Here is a 23,756-nt window from a genome sequence, read left to right as displayed (position 1 = left end):
ATGCCAGTGTGAACAGAGAGGCCCATTCATCCAAGTGGGAGGGGACTGCACAGCCTGCTCGTTGTGCAATACACTAATCGCATGAAAAACAAGCTACAAAAAACACACACACACACACACTCTAGGTATGAAATCACCCTTTCACACTCCAGTGTCAGCCCAACTTTTGTCCCTCTGTCCGTGCTTTCACACCAATGAAAATCCGGGCTGTGGTGCCAGTGTGATAGGGGTTTACAGTGATAAATACAGTATACATTAAAAGGCAGACTGCCAGAACAAAAATGTTCAGGGGGGTTAGGCAATCCAAACTTGGCAAATGCAAATTTCCCAGTAAGTCACAGGCTTCACATCAGTGTACTTCCAGGTATTCTGGCGTGTTAGCCATTTAGCCACAGACCTTGAGTGCGACCTTCACATTCACACCCCATCAGTAAACAAACAGACATCAATCCAGAGTCCGGCCAGAGAACACACGGCTTGTTATTAGAAACTGGGAAAATAATACCCTCAACAAAAAGGGGAAGTTTTTTTTTTTTTTATTGATGTATTGAAGTAAGATTTCAGAGTGCAGTGTACACATACCCTTTAAAAAGCCTGATTGTGCTCCTTGTGGGAAACCAATTAATTGCTGTAATTAAAGAGCTGCAATACTTTGATTTGTTTTATTTTGAAATGCATTTTTTTTAACAACATAACCACCACGGATACAACACAAAAGTGCAAATGCATTTGAAATTTAACACATTTCCCTTGACTGACCAAAGAAGTAACAGACCAGCATATCATAAGCAATAATAATAATGACTATAATAATAATTTAAATGAATCAGATTTATAAATAAAGCATGTTCAGCAGTGACAATCAAGTGTTTAACAATGTATCATGTACACAGGGCTTGGACTGTCATTTTAGCTTTGGCTCCAATAGTTTGTTTCCTTATGACCCAAAGATGAAAGATCGTTCTTGTGCTGCATAGCTGGCACCCTGTTAGGTTCTGTTAGTATTCACGTGATTCGCTTTGAACTTAGGAGGTAAACATACAAAAAAATAAGTGTCATAAATAAACAAATTAAATCTTGTACCAGACCTTTTTCCCCCATCATTTTTTTTTTTTTTTACCAAAGGCATGTGAACGTGGTACAGATCGTGCGAACAAACCTGTTGAGTCTCGTTTTTTCAGTTAAGGGTGACATCAAGAGCACAATGGGGCTCTCCACGAAACACCAACACAGCAAATGAAAGCCTGAGAGCGATCCAGGAGCCCCTACGCTGTCACTGCAGCTAGGGTGACTGGATTTCAAAATCCATCACCCATCGGCACTACGGAAATGCTGCATGCATTAAATCTGAGCAGAAGAATTTATATCTGTCCTTCAAATATTGAATGCAACCTCCGCAGATTTGATCAGTCGAAGCTTGAATTGTCAAATGTAAAAACAGCTCCCAGAAAGATGATTAAAAAAAAAAAAATCTAAATGGAACTGAATGAACCGTATGATTTGTAAAAATAAATAAATATGGAAAATAATTATAATTAAAAAATAATAATAAAAACAATAAGCCCCTCACTTTTGCATCTGTGATAACAAAGACACATTTTACATGTTGTCAAGTGATCAGCACTAGTGGCCACTGTGTCCAGGTCAGGGGCACACCTGCAAACCCCATTACCAGAGCACAGTCCTGCACGGCACCACAGACACTCCTTTGCTTTCCTCTTTGTTCTTTTCTCCTTCAGACAGTCATGACAGTGACAGCAGATCATGCCACAGACGTTGCCAGAGTCAGGCAAATTATTAAAAACCTAGTGGTTTAAAAAAAGTGCTATTATTTTTTAATAAATAAAAGACATAATAACAGTAAAGGTGCTTTCACACCGAACGCGTAGCGGACGTGGCAGGGCAGTCGGTGTGCAGGCTCTTCAAAGCAGTATGACTTTTGATTGCCAGGCAAAAATCATGAAATTACATCAGAGGGGAGAAGAGCCTAACCTTTATTTTACACAAAATAGAGACCTACATAAATATTTTTAAACCCTAACTCCTCCCCTACAAAATAACCTAAAATAACTTAATGTAGCCAATTGTGTGTTTGTTTATAATACATTTATTTGTATATGTTATACATATGCGAGTTCTGTGTCATTTGCTGGGTATGGTCAGAGAGCATCATGGTGCATTAATATGAATAATATTATGCTATTTATTTAAATTGAGCTTTAATTGTACTATGAATTGCAACCAGGAATGATTTAAGGTAAGGATGTCTACAATTTAACCACAGCTCTGTCACTTTCAGAACGAAACATTTGAGGCTACATAATACTTTTTTATTATTTTAAAATATTGCTTACATTATAATATCAAGCAAATGTTTCTTTAACTCTTCCATTATCGAAGCAAACTGCAATTCTGAAAACCTCCCTTATCAAGCTCAATAGCACATCACTTTTCGGACTATATTGGCTTCTGCAAGTTGAAACTTAAATGGATTTGAATTGTATGGACAGTTATCTTATAGATATAACTCCACCCCTCTGCCACGGCGCTCTCGTCTACCTTTATTTCAATGGGATCTGCCATGCAGCAATGCCACACCGCGTCTGGTGTGAAAGACCCTTAAGGCCGACACTGGCAATGGCGAGAAGCCTGCCAGACCCGACTGCGAGCCTCCAACCCTCTGCTCAATGGATCTAAACACTTTGAAACAATAAAAGACAGACAATAATTTGGCACTCGGGGGAAGCACCTATGCCACAGCGCTGTGCCCTCAGTACTTTGATTTCCAGTCAAAGTTGTGTGTGGGTGTGTGACTGAGTGCGAGTGTGTATGAGTGAGAGTGTCAGTGTGTTGTGGCCACAAGAGACGCATTTCAGAGCAAGGAACTACGAATTCTCGAACCACAGCGCCAGGTCAGTCTAGCAGGGTAGAGCAGGGACCTGTTAAGCCCAGGGAAGGTCAGTAGGGGGCGCCAGCTCCAGCAAAACCCTGCACAAACCATAGCGAAGGGGCATAGACACTTGTCTGCAGAAGGCACCCTAGCATTAACATCCGGTGGGAATGCACAGTTCGAGCATGAACACACCAACACACACAATTTCAAGTAAGCAGTAGGGGCTATTGGCACCACTGCAAAAAATATTTAAATAAATAATGATAAAACATATCAATAAAATCATCTAGATAACCAAGCCTTGCAGCATCCAGCATCGTTAACACTCTCGTTTGAGAAAAAAAAAAAAACAGTGTCCGCGTTCTCCTCTCTCCTCTCCGCATGAAACACAACTGCAACTTCAAGCAGAGGGCAAGTAACACTTTCTTACTATAAACTCAAAGTTTTAGCTGCCGCAAGAGGGTAAGGAAAGGAGGAGGAGGAGGAGGAAGCGAGGGGGGGGAAGTGGAGTGCAAATAAAACAAGTATAGGGGGTGTGGGGGGGACAAATAAATATTAAAATAAATAAATGGATCCCGAGCTGGACTGCATGTATGTACGGATAGACACAAATAGAAACGAGAGCGGGGGCTGGGCCGTGGGGAGGTCTGGAGCAGTGCGCGTGGGTGAGGGCCAGAGGGCAGCACACCACTTCACCCCCCTCCCAGCCCTCGGGCGTCACTGTGGGGCGTCCACCAGACAGCTACAACTGGAGCTTCTTCAACTGCTCGTAGGTGATGAAGAACTGGGCACCCGGTCAAGGAACACAGGCTGACAGATAAAGCAGTCACAGCCCCCTCCTCCCAGTGCCAGTGATATGCCCACCCACCATCCCCCGCCACTGAGAAATGAATACAAACCAATACGCAGAATAAACTAAATACAAATAAAAATAGAAAAAGAGACACAGGGAGGTAAAGAGAGATGCACACAGAGAGAGCAAAAGACCAAGAGAGAGATGCACAGAGATGCCCAGGAAACACAGAGGCGCCCACCGTGCCCTGTCGTGAGGAAGGATACGATGATGTTCCAGGGCCCGAGCCTCAGCCAGTTGGGCCAGAATCCTTTGTAGAGCGCAAAGAAGCCCTCATTGCGCCAGGTCTGCAGCAGCCCGTCCAGTGTGCCCTTGTACAGGGGGTTGCCTGCAAGCACACGCTGGTTCATCATGCGTGTCCGTACCACGTCCACTGGGTTCGAGGCCAGAGCCCCTGCCAGCCCACATGTGAAGCTGGAGCTGTGAGGGCAAAGGACGACAGGAGAGAGGGAGGCAGAGAAGGAGAAGAGGAGGCAGAGCGGGAGGGAGGGAAAGAGGCAGGAGTAGAGAGAAGGACAGGGATAAGTGAAACAAAGAAGAAGAGGAAGGAGGACAGGGAGGGAGGAGGAAAGGAAGGCACGGGGAGAGAGAGCATGAAAATTCGGTTACTTTTGGAGTGGTGTTTTCCAGACAGAAAGACTGACAGACACACTTGTAATGATGGTCCCAGACTCACACGAAGTGTGTGTAGATGGTGTCACCCATGATGCCGGACAGGATGAGGTGTTTCTTGGTGATGTCATAGACGGGAAGCTCTACGCCCACCACAATGGCTGCCCTCTGCGCTGTGGGGATGACTCCCTGAGACAGCAGCGCAAGGGGGAGAGTGGAGGAGAGAAGAGCAGAGGAGAGAGAGAAGAAGCAGGGTCAGGGTCTGTGTGAAAGACATGTGATGCTGCCTCCAGGGGGGCCGCAGCAGATCCCCCCTTGCCGTCCTACTCACCCTCCACAGCCCGCGCGTGCCCTCCTGCTGGTAGATATCGATGAAGTTTGCCATCATGCTGCCCTGCAGGAGGCTGCCCTGGGCCTGCATCCGGATCTGCAACACACAGTCACCCCCATCAGGCTCTGAACAACTAGATGAACACAAACTTGTGTCCAGTGTATCTTCTGTAGCAGGGTCCAGAGTGTATCAAACAGGTCTGACTACACTGTTGCCCCGAGGTAAAACCATTAGTCAATACCCAAACTCTTACACTCAAGCAAGAGTCAAACCAGTAAAACATTTGAGTTTTGTTTTGAGTTTGCAACGGGGCTGTTGAAGAAATAAGAAGCTTGTGTGATAGCTGGGAATAAACTAGCCTACATCGACCTCACCATAAAGACACAAAAGCTGAGTGCATGTTTCAACATTAAACTATTTGAGTATTTATAAATAATGTAAGTCACATTATTGTCGATTATCTGAACTTAACCATCTAGAATTCTATACATCAGACTGAAAGTACCATTCATGCCCAGCTCCTAGCTTGTCATATATTTATTTGCTCCGTTGTATAAATATTTGTTGCTAAATGTGCTGACTAGGGTTGGCTGTGCTGAGCCGGAGCTGAGGTCATGGAGCTGCTTCCCTCTCTCCCCCTTCCAATAAACTCTCACATATATTAAAGTACAGTTCTTTGGAATTAACAAAATATTTAACTTCATAGGTTTAGTTGTGTGTTGGGGGTTATAAAATATGATCAGATCTAATTCCAGCTATTAGTACATAATACACCTTCACTTTCTCACTCTGTTTAAGAAGTGATTCTATAATCTTAGTGCACATCTCTCGTGAACCACTTGCAAAACAAGGAAAGTCCATGTTAACTGTAACGTTTCAATCTGTTATCTGAAATGTCCTGACTAGTTTGTCCAAAAGTTGGTTGCCAGGGAGTTAAGGTCACATGCAGGAGTCATGCCACCGACACCTTGCTGGCCACTTTTGAGACACGAAAAAAACGGACCTCAGGAAGCGGGTGTTGGCAAAAGGTCAACCGAGAGGGGGTGCTGTCGATTTGACGATGACGGGGGGAAGTTGAGGGCAATTTGTTCACATTTTTAGGACATATCCAATAGATTACAGTTCTTAAAATAGCCGGACATCTGCCAAAAATACTGAACAGGGGGTCAAAAAAAATTAATTTGAAAATTCAATTAGAACATAAGAAAGTTTACAACTGAGAGCAGGCCATTCGACCCATCGTGCTCAATTGGTGTCCATTAATATTTAAGTGATCCAAGGATCCTATCCAGTCTAATTTTAAATGTTCCCAAATTTTCAGCATCAACCACATCGCTGGGGAGTTTGTTCAGATTGTGACGCCTCTCTGTGTGAAGAAGTGTCTCCTGTTTTCCGTCTTGAATGCCTTGAAGCCCAATTTCCATTTGTGTCCCCGGGTGTGTGTGTCCCTGCTGATCTGGAAAAGCTGCTCTGGTTTGATGTGGTCGATGCCTTTCATGATTTTGAAGACTTGAATCAAGTCCCCACGTAGTCTCCTCTGTTCCAGTGTGAAAAGGTTCAGGTCCTCAGTCTCTCAGTAGGACTTTCCCTTCAGACCTGGAATAAGTCTGGTTGCTCTCCTCTGAACATTAGCTCATGTTGCACTTGTGGTCTGTTGATTGCAGTTTCACCTCTCAGGAAGATTTTTTATCTTGGACAGACAATGTCTCTCGTAATCACTGCTCCACACAGGACTGGGCTTGTCCATCCCAAAGGAGTCTAAAGTCCAAAACAATCTCCAGTACTCACCTTCAGCACGTCTGTGGGATTGGCTATAGAGGATGACAGGACTCCCGAGACGACTCCACAAAACACATTGATCACCATGGTCTCATCTGCAAAATGCAAAGGAGCTCAGATCAGATCTTCAATGAACAAAACAAACAATACAATACAAAAGAAACCCATACAAAATGGCTTATCATTTGGTATTAGCCTGTCATTAGGAAATACTTTCTATAGTGCACTAAATCCAAGCAAACATTACAAGCATGCATTCTAATGGGCAGCTTCCCTTCACTGTCCTCAGCACTGATCGAGGTGTGGAAAAAATGTGGAGTTTAGAAATATGAGCAGATACAGATGTGACATAGCCTTCTTTCTATTTTCTGCATAACATTCTCATTAGCCAACATCTACAGAGAGTAAATCATTAACCCTACAGCAGCTACAAATAGTAAAGTATCCAATAATTAGTAGTTTTCAAAATTACAAAAAATATATATATATATGATTACTATAGTGATAGTTAAGACAGAAATTACATTAATCACTAGCCAGTCCACAAGCTACAGCAGAAGAAGAGATGGGCAAGGAAGTGGAGGGGGTTTAGAACAATAGTTACAGTTATCCTTGACCAATGTGTGACCAATGAGGTCCAAGAAGCGCTGTTCTGATTGACAGGAGGACAGGCAATCAGTCCCCACCCACCAGGCAAACCAAAGCCTGTATCAAAATAAGCATTTGACACACAGTGGCACATTCTGGCAAAAGCATAGAGTGAAGAAGTAAAAACAATACATTCTCCTCTTTTCATGAATGCATAAACGAATGCAAAAGAAAGCAAACAATAACACAATCGTTTGTTTATTTGTCTGAGCACAAGTGTTCAAGTAATCATGCCTTTTCTATTTGCAAGTTGTCAGCAACTACAGACAGGGTAAAAGAGAAAGCAGCGCCTGCACCACCTGCTGGAGGGACAGAGATACTGCAGCTTGTGCAGATGAAGCACTTAATGGGAAAGATATTTAAAGAAGTAAGATAATTAGGCATGTTCTTTCAGCCAGAGTGCACGATGAATCATGCAAAAAGGGCATGAGGTTGCATTAAGACAAGAGAGTCCTGCTTGCCTGTCTTGTCTGATTGGTGAAAATAATATTCTGAGCAGGGCTGTAAAAGGGGCTTCTCAACAATTAGTTACGGTTACCACGAACACCCATAATCTGGAGAACATGTGCTTCAGCCCCTGGAACCATGCCAGCCGTGGTGCCCCTGTCTGCTCAGGAGCTCGACACATAAGGCAGGAGTTATTCGAACCTATGTGCACGTGAAAGCATCTACACACATTATAAAAGAAAAATACACACAGAAAACTATTCAACAGGGCCGCTGCTGCCCCTGCCCAACACACCCTGTATTCAATACCTGATGCTAACAGCACAAGCTGCTAGGTAATAGTAACCCTAACACCTAGAAGACGAGAGAGTGACAGGGATGCGGGCACCTGACTAGGGGCCCTGGCTGGAGACTCTGAGAGGTACCCAGCAGCATCACTTCATAGTAATAGGTTGAAAAACAAAAAGTCAAGAACTAAACTAAATGAAAGACAGCAGATATAGAATACGATGTAAAAAAAAATGAATTCAATAAGTTGAAATGAAAAGATCACTTGGTTATTGAGTTGGTTACCCACCCCTCACCCTCACTCCCCGACTGTAATGATGCACCACACAAAGGCCTTGAATAATTTAATATCAGCCTTGACATTCGGGTTGTAGTACATTTATTTATATATTTTTTTTAAGTGTGGCCTTTTAAAAATGAAACAATAATAATCCCGTTCTTCTATCTTGAGTCATCGCTGGAGTTATTTATTTATTTGTTCAGTTTCATTTTAGTAACATCATTGTCACCCTGTGGAAACAAAAGTGTCTGCAGATTGCACTGTCAGGTCTGATAACACGAAGATAAAAGGACGATCATTTCAGTACTGCTTAGCAAAGAGATAATTTCAACCTGACAGCTCCAATCCCCTCCCAGCATCCCACAAAAAACAACACTAAGCCAAGTCTACCGACAGGCCTGTGTGACTCCCCAGACTTTCATGGGCATTTGGTTTGCAGGGGCCACACCATTCTCTCACCATTCAACGCTTGTGACAAAAGTAGATTTGACCAATGGAAACCAACCTTCAGGACGGCTCACGAACAGTCTCTTCAAGGTCTGGTAGGTGCCAATCTTAATGGTCCCGTAAGAAGCCTGCCGCAAGAGCGCCGGGGAAATCCTGCAAAAGGTCAAGCGACAGGTGAACAAAGGGTTCTGAGCTACAGTACAGGTACAGCACAGCGAGAATGAACTCCACACAGCACAGTCTCACCCCGAGTACAGCGCGAGCACGCCCTCCTCGCGGCCGATGCGCAGCAGCGCGTGGAACATGCCTCTGTAGCGGATCTCCTGGTAGTGCGCCTGGCCCTGCACCTGCAGGCGCGTCTTTGTTAGGTCGATCGGGAAGGTGCCTGGCAACCAATCAAATAAATCAGTCCGCACCAAAATAAACGTGTTCAGTCTTGGATTGCTGCAGGGTCTTCCAGTCTCAACCACTCTCAACCACCCCCACCTCACACTCACACCACAGACACTGCCCCCCCACTCACCACACCACAGACGCAGAGCAGTGCAGTAAAGAGTAGTACAGAGCAAGGGAGTCTAGACTTTAGTGCAGTGCGGGAATGTAACGCAGTGTAAGATGTAGTGCAGTGCAGTGTAGTGTAGTCTGGAGTGCCGCTGAATATACGGTACTGTGGTGCAGTGCAGTTCAGACTAAGGTAATGTTGTTACTGTAGTGCAGTATAGCTCCCTCCAGGACCAGCAGAGAGAAATCACTGTCACACACTTGCAACTCTATATGGTCAGCACTCTCTGAGGAGGACAGGGATGTCAGCCCATAAAGTCAGTGGCAGGATCCCAAGTCGATGGGGCCCACTGCTGGCACAGGGACAGGAGGGTGCACCTGTGCAGTCTGCTTCCATAATCATAACTCAGACCTTGGCAGCGCATCTAACAGTGCGGCTTTGTGCATGGAAGAGATGGAGAGGGAATGAATGGGTAGGTGGGCAAGTTCCCATGCACACTCGGGTCCTACAACTGGCACAGTGCAAGGTTACAGAAAAGGCGTGAATTCATATCCATCTGCGCTTACCGAACTCCGCCACGATCGAGGCCAGCCCTCCGTAGATGAACGGTTTCCAGTTCAGATTGGCCATTTCGCTGGGAGCCGCCTCCACCGGCTGCAGACCTGCGAGGAGCAGCAAGCCCCCGGAGTAGAGGCAAAAGAGGGCTTTTAGGCGCACGAAAACCCACATCACAACATCTCCTCGGCCGCTACACTGCCGCGACTGCTGCATCTCTGAAACCCGTGCAGAAACGGTGCGGAGATAACAAGAGCTCAGGCAAGCGCCATCGTAAACCAGCTCCCACGCTATTGGCTACAGCTCACGTCAATCCATCACATCCCCCATCCCAGTTGGCCCAAGGAGAATCAGGTCCCGCCCACTAAACCCCCATAACCCCGAAACAAGTGGAGTAACAGAACCGGGCGGGTGTAATAGCTTGCCGTCTCCGGAGCACCGTTAGCCGAAACGCAGGCGGTTGTAAACTGGCTCTGTCATCGGCAGTAAGCGGAGGGAGAGCGGGACACGGCTCGGATACAAAGCGGCCGGCGGTGACTCGGATAACCTTGCACCGTAAAGTTTCCATTTAAAAAGTAATCCGCCGTAATTGACCCGCGTAAGGAATGAAAGCGCCCGTCAGTTAAGGGTGATGTGGGTGGGATTGCTGGGCTTACCTGTGCCGAATAGGGAGCTGCTGGTTAGTGAACTATATTCCCCATTACAGCCACCACGACGGCAATAATAAATAAATAAAAACGGCGGAGGATCCCCTCGCCGTCTATTGCACCTGAATTGCGCCGAAACCGGAAACCGCTCAGCGGAAGCTCCCGGGTGGAATGGATGTGACGTCACGCAGCCTTGACGTTCTCTCCCAGATCCCAAAACCGGCGCTGTGACGAGTTTAGATCTTAATAATCACCTAAATATGATTTCAGTCACTGGTTCTGTTTTTTTTTTTTTGCAAGAGTGTATAAATCCTGTATTTAAATTGCAGTAAGTGTGCAACCAAACGTCTATTCACCTGTATTATAATGATCTCTTTATTAGTTTATTTTTCCGAACAAACACTTGTTACCTGTGTAATCTGTATACTAATAATAATGTGTTAAAGAACCAAAGAAGCTGAAAAGGATGGAATAGAAATGAATGTGTTGTGTGGGGACACTTGTTCAAATAGACTGGAGGAGTTTTGTTCCTGTAAGTTTTCTCTGGAGTATCCTGAAGTCGTATTTTGAATCCTGTCTATAGCTCAAGCCTCGACCTCGCTTCCTGACATGTTTGTGATTCGTATTTATGCATTGTTTCTGACCATGTCCATCCCTTTATGACCACCATGTACCCATCCTCTGATGGCTACTTCCAGCAGGATAATGCACCATGTCACAAAGGTCCAATCATTTCAAATTGGTTTCTTGAACATGACAATGAGTTCACTGTACTAAACTGGCCCCCACAGTCACCAGATCTCAACCCAATAGAGCATCTTCGGGATGTGGTGGAACGGGAGCTTCGTGCCCTGGATGTGCATCCCACAAATCTCCATCAACTGCAAGATGCTATCCTATCAATATGGGCCAACATTTCTAAAGAATGCTTTCAGCACCTTGTTGAATCAATGCCACGTAGAATTAAGGCAGTTCTGAAGGCGAAAGGGGGTCAAACACAGTATTAGTATGGTGTTCCTAATAATCCTTTAGGTGATTGTATATATACCGGTTTGCATTGCATTTTGCAAACCGGTTTCTTCTCAGGAAACCTCAACTGACAGTACATTGCATATAGTATAATGCATTTGGGGTTAATCTCTGTGTTGCTGTCCCTTGAGCAGTTTTACCCATAATCATTTCAGACTAATTGTGAGATTGTAAACTCTTTTATTCCAGTGCAACAACTCAGTCATTCAACCAACAAACAAAGCGGCCTGCGGCCAGATAGCACCCCGCCGCCGCCGCCTGTATTCCCTGAAATAACCACACGGGGTCAGTATGGAGTCGCTGCTGAGTCAGGCACGCCGAGACAATAAAAAAATACGTTTTCATTATAATAAATAAATAAAACTTACAAAATGAAGCAATGCAGAAAGCAAGTGTCTTTATGTGGAAATCATATGCCTTTAACTACAGAAAGGTTTTCGTAAGTTTGAAAACATACACTAAAGTATTTAAATAAAGAATAAAATAAAAATAGTCAATCAAAAGTGAGGTTATATAAAAGATCCGGAGTGCCCCATGGCGCAGAACTGGGCTGCCAGCTACAGCGTCGTGCGCAGCAGCCGCAGAGCCCGCTGGTACAGCTGCTGAACCACCGTCACCAGATTCCTGGAAAACACCACAGGCAAGAGTCAGAGATACATCAGAGTTCATCAGATACACATTGATAGAGGACACAGATACATCAAAATGCGCATTTGTGCTCAAACAAACGCACACACTCCCACCTACACGGTACACACATACCCCGACAGACTCTCAAACGCTGTGTACACGCTTCTACGCACATTCAAACATACAATTTCTACAGTACTCAACTATTCCTTCAATGGAAGCGGATTCACTGGCAGGCAGGTGCGCAGACAGAGCCCCTGCCCTTCTCCCCTGCAACTCTAATGGCCCCCCCAGAGATGAAGGCTGCCCCTATTTTTGCTTGAGCCTCTGCCCCCCAAAATGTCTGTGCACGGCCCTGTTCACTGGGATCCTTAAAGAAGCAGCCGGATACACAGATTTCACATCACTTTTCCTGCAGGCATTTTAGAACGATACTTTTATATCAAAACCCTACAATATTCCATTTTAGATCATGCACATTCAAGGGTTTCACTCAATGGTTCCTAGTAAAGAACTGTTTTCATACAAACATAACACCCTCACTCATATGCACACACGCACTCACACTCACTCACCGGGCTCCCAGAGAGACACAGTTGTTACGATCGGGGTGCAGGCAGAACAGCGAGGCTAGACAGTACACGCAGCACAGCAGCACAGACAGCAGTCTCCTCCTCAGAGACATCTTCAGCCCAGGACAGCGAGAGAGTGTCCACAGTCAGCAGGAGCCAGGTGTCCCTCCTAAGACGCTTGGGAGAAATGTCAGGTTGCAGGGCAGGGCTGGGGCAAGCAGCGGGTACAGACTGGGCAGCACAGGGTGCAGTGCTTGCTCTCTGTTCTCTTCCTGGCTGGGGGCAGTGGCTGTAATTACTGCTGACAAAGACAGACGCCACACCGTGAATGGCAGTGAAAGCTCTAGCAGCTCTGAATAACATTCCAACAACAGTGTGTGCTGGCCGAGCCGGACAGTTTTTTTTCTTTCCTCTTTTTCTTGCTGTTGTGCGCCATCCCCGCCGGGGGCCGTGTAGGACGGGGTGTGTGTTGCTCACAGGGCTGCAGCGGGGGGTGCTTAGACTTCAGGGGCCCCCCAAGAGCGGGTACACAGTTGTACTCAAGCCTGCGTGACATAGCCTACTGCGAGGGTGGGGTGAGGGGCCAGCGAGAATCTCAGGCCTTCAAATAGAAGAAAAGATCGTAAGCTAATCCCAGGTCGTGCACTTCTATCTGTTGATAAGAAACGGCATTCACACTGAGTATATCCAGGCCCCATAGCTCCGTCCTCCCTACTTTCATGTGAAAAGGAGTGCTCCACATGGGCAGGCGCAAACCCAGGAAGAACTCCCAATCTCATCGCGCTGCCCTACTCCCTGCACTACGAAGCACTGCACTAGCTGCACGGCACTGGGAGCGACGTCGTCACATACCGTCAGTGCTGGGGGCGGCGCAGTCTTGGAAAAGGAAGAGACCCCAAGAAAGGATCAGCACCTTCCGAGGGCAGCCCAGCTCTGGGTGGCAACAGTCTAGCAGGGGTCAGAGGTCACTGGAAAACAGCTGGGCCTTTAGACACGAGGAGAAAGGGGTTCAGTCTCGGGCAAATAATGTGTTCAGTAAAGCAGTCAGCTGTAACAAAACCAGCATGTGGAAAGCTGTCACCCATTCTGTACCCTGATACCCTAATAGACTGGGCCCCTCGTCCTCAACACCGACCCAGACAGCAGGGCGCAGGGCCTTGACCCCCATCTTTTGAGAATAAGGCCTGCTTAGGAAAGAGTAACTTTGTATTGATGTGTGGCTTGCTCCGAGACCGGGTTTGGGGGCCACTTTGCCCAAGACATATTAATGAACATAATAAGGAATAATAGGAAAAACACATACATGAATAAAGGGGTTTTATACATTTGTGAGTTTCCTCTGTTTTATTTTCCTGACATCAACATGACTCAAGTGCACCCCTTTTTCTAATGCACAGGGCAGCAGGCAGAGCACCGGCAGTGAGCACACTGGACCAATCAGAGGCTGCGGAGATCTGTGAGAGCATGCACACACACACACACACACACACACTGGACACAGCCAGGACCCACTCAGCAGAATGAGATAAGAGCAGGGAGCTGATAGCTGTAATGAGGCTGAGAGATAACACACATATACACACAGTCACACACACACACACACATGCATACATGCATGTAGACAAACTCACACATCACACAGACACACAGACATGAATTGAACCCATTTCCAGCCCACTTGCTCGTGGCCACCGGGGGATGGGGGGGGTAATAAAAGCAGAGCAACACACAAAAAGGCACCTGTTGGGCAGCAACCAGCAAGAGATAAGGGGTGTGGGGGGGAGGGCTCTGCCAGCTCAGTGCTCTCCCTCTGTGATGTGCTCACAGGACAGCAGGCTGACCAGATAGGGGAGTCTTCGTTGCATGCTGCGCCCTGGAGAGTCAGAGGCTTCCCACACACACTGCCCAGGGTTGCATACTGAGGGGGTCCCACAGTATCCCCCTGTCTCTCACTCTGCTATCAGTCTCTGTGTTCGCTGGAAGCTTCAACATCTGGATCAGTCGTAGGTGTCATTTATTTTCTTCCCATCTTATAATCTTGTTGTCTTTGTTTCTGTCCTTTTGCAAATGATGTAGAACCCGTGCCATGACAGAAGCATAATAAAGTCAAAAGAGGAGAGGAGGAAGTTCCCTTCCCTTCCCTGGGCCGTTGCTCGCAGGCAGCTGGGGCCGCTTGGATCAGAGCGCTCCAGTGAGACACAGCCTGATGACTATCGCTCTCATGAACATCAAAGAGAAATCAAGAATTAAAAAAGCACAGCCATTAATTCAACAAATAGAAGGCAGATAAGAAACACAAACCATTATAATCACAGCCTGGGGACTTGTAGGAGCTAACAGAGAAACTTCTATTCCATTTTATGTTGTTATCATTTTGCGTAGGTTTTTTTGTGTGCATGTATATATATGTATATAAATATATATTCTTATTTTTTGTTGCTTATTTGTTTGTTTGTTTCTCAGAATTCCCTAGGAAGATGACTTCTTCTTCTGGAAAGTCCTTCCCCAGGCTGTGCTGATGGGAATGGGAATATAGCCAGATTCCAGTGGAAGAAGCTGAGGGGTGATAGCCTTGAGAGAGCACAGCTGCCTCTCAATCCTGACAGGGACTGTGGAAGCAGAAGCTCAAGGGCTGCCTGGAGCCCAGTGCATCGGCCGGGGGGATAAACATCTATGATTGGGAGTGTTTTTTTTTTCTTTTTTCTATAGGAGTCATTTATCCTGTGCTTAACGGTCACTGCTCTTTTGTTGTTGCCCCTGGACTAGAAAGCTTTGCACAACTGAACATCTGCCTGGGCTGCGGCTGAGCACCCGTTCAGTTCTGCTCCAAGTTCTGGACAAACTGCAACGCAGACAGCACACAACTGGCACCTCCCTCTACTCATTTTGTTTCTAATATCTTCCCGTTTTCCTTTGTTCATTTTTATTATTGAGACATTATTTTTATTTTAAGTGTTTATTTCCTTATTCCTGGCCAATCCTGCTCTAGAAGAAAGCTTGGAGCTGAGAGGAGTCAGCGCACGAGAGACACAGAGAGAGTGAGAGACGGAGAGAGAGAGAGAGCAAGAGATGGCGAGAGAAAGTCAGGGCTGGTGAACAGACAGCAGGAGCCTGGCAGGACTGTACACGTGGATCAAATTAGAGAGCTCCCTGTGGAGAGGGCTGAGGGGGCAGCAGCAGTCTCTCCACAGTATCCCAGGCACGCAGCCAAACTGGGCACATGCCAGTCACCGTGGCTAAGCAGAGAGCAGGGCAGTCAGCCTCCCGTTGAGTCCACAGCCCTGACCAGAGCAGCAGCAGCACGACTACAGAGAGGAGGACACAGACAAGAGTAGGTGGAGAAGGCGGGGGTTGGGGTCGGGACCAGGATGGACCCTGAGCTTTTTGGCTTGATCTTGAGCGTGGGCTCGGTCCTCATCATTAGCACCAACCTGCTGGTGGGCGGTGCGGTGGTGCTGCTGATCCGCAAGAAGGGCGGGCTGAGCTGGGTGTTTGTGCTGAACCTGGCACTGGCAGATGCGCTGGTGGGGCTGGCCATCACGGGCATCGCAGCCGAGGTGATGAGTGCCCACAATGACAACAAGGATGCCTGCCTGCTGCGCATGGCCTTAGTCACCTCACCCTCGGCCGCCTCCATCCTCACCATGTTCCTCATCTCTCTGGACCGCTACCTGGCCATCAAGCTCCCACTGCACTACTCCCGGCTGGTGGGGGCACGGGCAGCAGCCAGTGCGCTGGCCCTCCTGTGGCTGGCCTCGGTGGTGGTGGGCTTCCTGCCGGGGATGGTGCCGGGGCTGCAGAAAAATGACTATAATGGCTTCTGCACCTTCTTCTCGGTGGTGCAACCCAGGGGCATGAGCGTGGTGTTCTGCGCCGGCTTCTTCCCCGTGCTCTCCATCTTCGTCTACTTCTACTGTGACATCCTGAAGATCGCCTGCTCCCACCAGCGCCAGATCTGCCATGCCAGGCTGGCCGTGTCCCATGTGCCACAGCCCAGCCGCCACCGGGGCCACGTCAAGGCCATGCGCACCGTGGCCCTGCTGGTGGGCTGCTTCACACTGTCCTGGTCACCTTTCTTCATCACCAGCACGGTGCAAGTGCTGTGCCATGACTGCAAGCTACAACGTGTGATCGAGAACTACCTGTGGTTGCTGGGTCTCTCCAACTCGCTCATCAACCCGCTGGTGTACGCCTGCTGGCAGAGGGAGGTGCGGCAGCAGCTGGGGGTGCTCCTCGCCGTCATCAAGGGCAAGATCTCCCCCGTGGCCAGCACCATACCCACTGGGGGGCGCCACCCGCAAACCACCACCACCATGACCACTGTGCTCAGCAACATTGACAGCCCAGTGCACACAGAGCCTGATGGACACACACAGGGCTCAGCGTAGAGGACCCTGGGCAGACTGGCCCTAGTGGGTGACAGCACTGTGCTCAGGAAAGGACTGTGAGAAAAGGTACTGAGCTCGACTTATTCATGACAATTTTCTATTTTTGGTTTGTTTTCCTTTTTTGGTTTTGGTTGGGGGGGCAGGACTGGCTTTTTGTTTTGGGAGTGACACATCTCCGTGGGCAAATAGCCTGATCTCAGATAATGGCTGTTGTTCCTGGCATTTTGACGATTGCTCTGTCACACGCTGAATTGAGCAGATGGCTTTGTTTACTTTGCCGTTCGGTTGACATCAGTTATGTTAAAGCCCGCAGGTCTAATTGACTTAATCTTTGTGCTTGTGAACTTTGTTCCCTCTTCTTTTCTCTTAGGTACATGTGTTTATATATTTTGGTCATCATCATCATCATTAGCATCAGTTTTTGTTGATTCACTGCTGGATGAAGACTTCCTGAAAATTTGATACACCTGTTTCAATCTCCACTATTCCTAAGCCTCCACTCTCACCCTCCCATCCTCTCTTTACATATACACACACACACATGAATGCATATACACATACATACAAATCTGTGTTTTGTATATGGGTGAAAAAGATAAACACAATAAAATAAACATTTGTCCTGAGAACAACGTCATAGTGACTGAAGTCAAAGGTGTTTTATTTACCCTCTCGATCGTCGTTGCCGCCACTTTTCACCAGGCATGTTTTTTATCTTTGTTTTTTTCTATAAAGGTGATCAGATCATTTGTTACAGTAGGACATGATAGTTATAAACAACAAAATGGCAACCTCAGAACTACAGTGAGGGTTACAGGTACACAGTAAAAGGAAAAGTATGAGGGACTGTTGGGTAAAATATTGTTATAATGTAGCATTTGATAGAGACAATTATTTATGTGCATATAATTGGCTTTACATTCAATAAAAATTAAGGAAAAATATCCATCACGTTTTAGTGAATTTTTGAAAGTAAAATGCAAAACTATTAATAAGATTTTGTATGCTATTTCCTTAATTCCTTAATGACTTAATAAATATGGTAATGATTATTAAAATTGCTGTTTATTGAAATTAATAGCCCTATATATACAAAACAAAAAAACAGGTACTATGTGAAAAGCACAGGAGAGATTATTATTATTATTATTATAATTTTTATTTCTTGGCAGAGGCCCTTATCCAGGGCAACTTACAACATAAGTGCAAAAATACAGAGAAGTACAAGGCATAAATCATTACAAGTTCAACTTAGCTAAAACATAACAATTCAAAATACATTTTACAGATTCCAATTTACAATTGTGTGTTTAATGCTTGTAATTGAATTTCCCCTTCCTTGGGATACTGACGAAATGGATGAAGGTTTTTCATAATGGATTTTCATAAAGATTAATTGGTACACAAACAGAAGGCACTACATTAGCAGATAGTGAACACATACCACATAATGTAAAGTATACACTCAAACACCAAATAATCAATGTAAAATGGTACCGAATACAATGGAAGACAAATATTTGTATTGTGGATCTAGGTACTGCATGAAAAGTGATGGAACACCAGATAGGTGTAGAAAATCTTTCCATGATGGAATGATTTACAAATAATACAGAGGGCCCTGCAGTGCTGTGGCAGTATGAGTGTGGGCTGCTGTGTCCTAGGTGGGCCCAGTACTTCAGCACTCTCTTGAGCACAATGAGCAGCAGTAAGCGGCTCATGTCAGTCTTGCAGCTGTTGATGTTGGCGCTCTTGTGAAGCTAGAGTAGATGTCTACTGAGCTCCAGGTGCAGACCCTCCGTCAGGCTGCTTTCAGGGCTGTGGTTAGGGTAGGTCACTGCGCCCCAATCCTCGCTGCCTTACAGGGGGCAGATTATTATTATTATTATTATTATTATTATTTCTTGGCAGACGCCCTTATCCAGGGCGACTTACAACATAAGTGTAAAACAAAGTGCAAAAATACAGTTAAGTAAAAGGCATCAATCATTACAAATTCAACTAAACATAGCAATTCAAAATACATTTTACAAATTCCAATTTACAGTTTAAACAAGAAAGTACAGTAAGTGAGGTCCTACATCCTGGACGGTGAAAGCTAAGTGTTGTCAAGATGTAGGGTCACAGTCAAGGGCTACGGGAAAGGGAGCAAGGAGGAAAACAATCAAAACGCAAGAAGCATAATAAAACTGAGAAGTGCTATCTAGCAGGGATAGAGGACTAATATTACAAGTACTATTCTAACTGGTAGCTAGTACATCTGTTTCCTGATGGGATGGAAAACCCCATGTGTCTTTTCCAATACAAAAGATGGTGGTTTGGTGCATTTATTGTGTGCAATATCAACAAAATCAGGATCTATTGTTTCTTCCATGGATTAGGTCCTGTTATAAATAGATTATTGGTGCTATTCAATCCATTGCATGTAAAGGGGAGATTTTATGGTCCTTTATGATCTATATAGTTCAAGTCTTGTATTTATCGTTTGGACTTTTTGGGCGAATCACAGGTATCCACCCCAGGCAGGGTGAGAATAACCGGACTTTTAATTTGAAGCGACAACAGCCGTCCAGATGTTTTGCTTCGCGGAAGTAAAACTCGTACTGTGGCTACTGATGTCGCCAGCTTTATATAGATATAAGTGACCCACAAGAAGAAAGGAAACGCTAAACGAGACACGAAACCCTCCCCACTCTTAACACAGGACGTACGCCTCACTATTAAGCTGCCATAAACACAGGCCGACATAGGCAATGATAAAAATAGACGCAGTCATTTTAGGATATAAAAGAAAAGTGGTCATCACTGGTCAAAGAAACATTGAACTACCGGAGCGGAAAAAATAAACACAATAGTTAGATAAGCAAGAGCGTTTCCGACAGGGCGAGACGAGTCGCGTTGGTACTGAGCGTGTGAATACATTTGATTTATAAATAGATTTGACGTGAAGAGACCAACACGCTGTCCGCCCACCGGAAATGAAACCGACCAATCCCATCAGCCCTGGCAAAGACCCGGAAGCGGAAGCGCATAGTCTGCACCAGGAAGCTGATCCATTAAGATGAAGTGAGTATACAGTCTCTCAGGACTCAGCTTTTAATTTTATGAGCCGTTTGAGTTTGTACTTGTAAACAGCAGAACCGAACATATAACCAGACGGTACTAGATATCTTAAACTACCGGTGTCCTTTTTTCAAGCGTCGTTTACGCGGGAGAGAAAGTTCAGTTGCTTCTGATGTGGGTGAAAAGATTTATTACATTGCCAGCATGTCGATAAACAAGATTGACCACATTGTCCGCTTGGATTAAGACGGATACTCCGGCATGTGGTTATGCCTAGCTCTGTAGTTAGTCCTAATCATAATAATAGTCGTAGACGTTGTCTCTTGCATAGTCTTTTACATTCTATTTACACCTGACTGATGAAGTGTACAATACACACATATATACTTATTTTTTAAATACAGCTGCCATGTTTAGCAGTAAGAATAGTGGTGTGTGTTGTCGTTGTCTGTACTCTGCAAGGTTAGATCTGCCCAAACACCACAGAGCAAGTGAGTGAGCTGTGTGTCTCGCCACCTTGTGGTGAAGCCCGAGATTGCATTTTCACCTCTTGCTCTGGGTGAATAATTTCCCTGAGCAATGTTTTGGGGTAATTCTGAAGAACAACAACATATGTCGTAAATACAGCTCGTATTGGACTTTCATTCGGGGATCTCTACAGCTGTATGTATCCCGTTATTGATCATTTAATCGCCCCTGACAGAGAAGCAGCCGCTACACTTACGTTTAAGCAGTTATGATTAAGCAGCATTTTCACTGTGGGAAGTGCTTTGCCTGGGGGAGAGAGAGAGAGACACCCTGCTCATGTTTCGGCATTTTATTTGTTGGTCTTCTAACAATGCAAGTGAAATTGAAATGATCACAAGATTTTATGATTGGAGTACGTACCAAGTCATTTTACTTCCTCCTCTACAAGGAATCTAAATAATTACATAATCTCTATTTATCCGACAGCTGATAGTGTGTTAATCTGTCTCTGGCAATGTCACATTCTCTCTCTCTCCCCACTTCCACACCTCCCTCCTCTTCCTCTTTCTTCCTCCCAGTCCCCTGACGAAAGTGAAGCTGATCAATGAACTGAACCAGCGTGAGGCGGAGCTGGGGGTGAAAGAGACGGTGTCATGGCACTCCGAGTACAAGGACAGTGCCTGGATCTTCATAGGTGAGGAAAGAAGGAGGGAGGGAGAGAGAAAATTAGATGCATCCGCTAACTCAGACAGGGCTGCAGAGCTCTGGTTGTTGAGGGTCAGAGTGCCGTGCAGTACAGTACAGTGTCCGTATGAGACAAGATTATGGTGAGCGAGCAGTTGTTTACCTGTGGACGAGGCACACCTGTACAGAGCTTGAAGAGCTGGGGCGCTCTCGCTCGCTCACTCGCTTTCTCTCCACTTCTGTGGGTCCAAGGGTTGGAGACTTCCCAGAGACGGTAGCAATCGAGCTTCCACAGAAACCCCACCAGTTCTAGCGTGATTCTTCAGTCACCCTGTGATTCATAACCCATGAATATAATATTTTCATCATCATCTCCAACCATCAGCTTTTGTCGATCCATTGCTGTGCGAAGGCCTCCTCAAGATGTTTCCCCTGGTTTCAGTCCACAGTGTCCCATGCCGAGCTTCGATCCCATCTTCCCGGTCTTGGATGTGTGTCTTTCATTGGTTTGTTTTTCTTAAGCAATGTGTCACTGACCGCTCTGCCCTCTCTGCTGTTCCCAACAGGTGGCTTCCCGTACGAGCTCACAGAGGGAGACCTGCTCTGCATCTTCTCACAGTAGGTGCTCTGTGTGTTGAAGCCAGGGCCACACAGCCCCCCCTGTGGCCCCAAAGCCACAGTCATGCAGGGCTCTTTAAAATAAAGAAATGCATAATAATAAAAAATGGCATGTCTTTGAATCGTCGGTACCTCCAGAGCCAAGGAATCCTGTTACATTGATCCAGTTGCCAACTGGACATTGTGGCCCTGCAGGATTAGAGTTGTGCAGCCCTGCCTCCCTCATCTCCCCTCCTCTCCTCCACTTTCCTCCCTTCTCCTGCTGGCTTTCTCCTCTCCTCCCTCCTTCTCTCAGTGCAGGTTTTCAAAGATGCTGATGTTGCTCTTGCTCTCTCGTGTCCCTCAGGTACGGGGAGATCGCCAACATCAACCTGGTGCGGGACAAGAAGACGGGGAAATCGAAGGGCTTCTGCTTCATTTGCTACGAGGATCAGAGGAGCACCATCCTGGCTGTGGATAACTTCAATGGGATCAAGGTAACATCCATCAGGGCCTGCGAACGCTGCTGCTGCGGGGCCGGTGCATCAGGGGTGTCTTTGCTGTAGCCAGCAGCTTCTTCTCTCCCCCGTTTTATCCTCCTCCTCCTCCTCTCTAATCCGGTCTTCCTCAGTTTCACCCCATCACCTTCCCTTAAGCCCCCTCCTGTATCTCCCGCTCCTCCATCTTTCTCTCTTCCTCCCCCTCCACCCTCTCTCTCTCATTCTCTCTCTCTCTCTCTCCCCCTCTCAGATTAAGGGCCGTACAATGCGCGTGGACCACGTGGCCAACTACCGCCCCCCCAAAGACTCCGAGGACATTGACGATGTGACCAAGCAGCTGCGGGAGCAGGGCTGTGCCCCTAGGACACCCCCCCCACCCTCCTCCGAGTCTGAGGAGGGGGAGTACACTGTGCCCGTGAAGAAGCAGAAGAAAGGTGAGAAGGAGAGACTTTCTGTCTGCTTAACTCGTGCTCTGCAGCCCTGTTTCAGTTCAGATGCTGTTCTGTAGTTGAAAGGGGTGCGTTGTTGGAGGGGGATGGATTTAATGAGCAATTCCTCCTCACCACCAGCCCAACCCTCACTGCTGTGTAACAGGGCTTGCTTTCTGTTTCTCGACAGAAAAGAAAGAGAAGAAGAAAAAGAAGAAAGAGAAGAAGGACAAGAAGAAGAAAAAGGAGGAGGAGGAGAGGGGGTCCTCGCCCTCGGCACCGCCATCGCCCCCTCCTGTCAGAGTTAAGACAGAGAAACAGGACCTGGGGTACGAGAAATATGCCAGTCACCCTGAGGACAGGCCCGCCCGGGGGGACAGACGCAGAGACGAGGAGCTCCGGCCCGGAGGAGAGAGGGGGGAGGACAGGGTGCCCAGAGGCCCTCCAGAGGACAGAGGCCGTGAAGCCAGAGGGAGGGAGAGAGAGAGAAACAGCGACCCCTGGGGCAGGGATGAGGAGAGGGGGGGTGGAGAGGGCAGCAGCAGATGGAGAGAGGGGCAGGACAACGGAGGTGCGAGGGACCGGGGGCGAGACCACGATGCCCCACCGTTTCCCCGGGACAGGAGGGACGAGAGGCAGAGTAGACCCGACGGACGTGGCCGAGAACGGGCCCAGGCCACGGAGAGAGACCGGGACAGAGAGATGAGGAGAGACTGGGACGCAGACAGAGAGAGGGGGAGAGACCGGGACGTTGACAGAGACCGAGATAAAGTGAGAGAGCGGGACCCAGACAGGGACAGAGGGAGAGAGCGGGACGTGGACAGAGACTGGGACAGAGGGAGAGAACGGGCTGCAGACAGAGACTGGGACAGAGGGAGAGAGCGGGATGCAGACAGAGACCGGGACAGACCTGTCAAACATAAGGAGCACAGCCGGGACCCTGAGCATAGGAGGAACTGAAGGCCGGCGTGGGTGAGAAACCCTTTTAGCGCTTGTTACTCCGTGTCTGTCATGTTATTTAGCAGCTGTCTGCAGCGACGGACTTGGAAAAAGCTGCAGCTGATGTGGAGAATGAAACGTGTGAATAAAGCCGTTGGTGAATACAAATCCATTTC

The 23,756-nt window shown here is 46.9% G+C and overlaps 3 protein-coding genes across 3 annotated transcripts; 2 read left to right on the top strand and 1 right to left on the bottom strand.

The window, feature by feature from the left end:
- Window positions 1-520: 520 nt before the first annotated feature.
- On the bottom strand, window positions 521-10,444 carry slc25a14 (solute carrier family 25 member 14). The gene is made up of 9 exons (XM_066715270.1): window positions 10,292-10,444; window positions 9,647-9,742; window positions 8,825-8,963; window positions 8,637-8,731; window positions 6,478-6,563; window positions 4,690-4,785; window positions 4,423-4,547; window positions 3,953-4,166; window positions 521-3,677 (listed from the first exon to the last, which is right to left on the bottom strand). Exons 2-9 carry the CDS (start codon window positions 9,708-9,710, stop codon window positions 3,636-3,638), a joined length of 861 nt encoding a protein of 286 aa, XP_066571367.1. The 5' UTR covers window positions 9,711-9,742; window positions 10,292-10,444; the 3' UTR covers window positions 521-3,635.
- A 4,687-nt stretch (window positions 10,445-15,131) lies between these two features.
- gpr119 (G protein-coupled receptor 119) lies at window positions 15,132-17,518 on the top strand. The gene has a single exon (XM_066715266.1). It carries the CDS (start codon window positions 15,882-15,884, stop codon window positions 16,899-16,901), a length of 1,020 nt encoding a protein of 339 aa, XP_066571363.1. The 5' UTR covers window positions 15,132-15,881; the 3' UTR covers window positions 16,902-17,518.
- A 2,349-nt stretch (window positions 17,519-19,867) lies between these two features.
- On the top strand, window positions 19,868-23,748 carry rbmx2 (RNA binding motif protein X-linked 2). The gene is made up of 6 exons (XM_066715261.1): window positions 19,868-19,967; window positions 21,011-21,126; window positions 21,683-21,734; window positions 22,081-22,210; window positions 22,464-22,647; window positions 22,832-23,748. Exons 1-6 carry the CDS (start codon window positions 19,963-19,965, stop codon window positions 23,599-23,601), a joined length of 1,257 nt encoding a protein of 418 aa, XP_066571358.1. The 5' UTR covers window positions 19,868-19,962; the 3' UTR covers window positions 23,602-23,748.
- The last annotated feature ends 8 nt before the right edge of the window (window positions 23,749-23,756 follow it).

The sequence above is a fragment of the Amia ocellicauda genome, chromosome 10 (genome assembly GCF_036373705.1).
Source record: "Amia ocellicauda isolate fAmiCal2 chromosome 10, fAmiCal2.hap1, whole genome shotgun sequence".
Taxonomy (NCBI): domain Eukaryota; kingdom Metazoa; phylum Chordata; class Actinopteri; order Amiiformes; family Amiidae; genus Amia; species Amia ocellicauda.
Note: the sequence above shows the minus strand (reverse complement) of the source record. Positions and strands in the feature narration are given on the sequence as shown.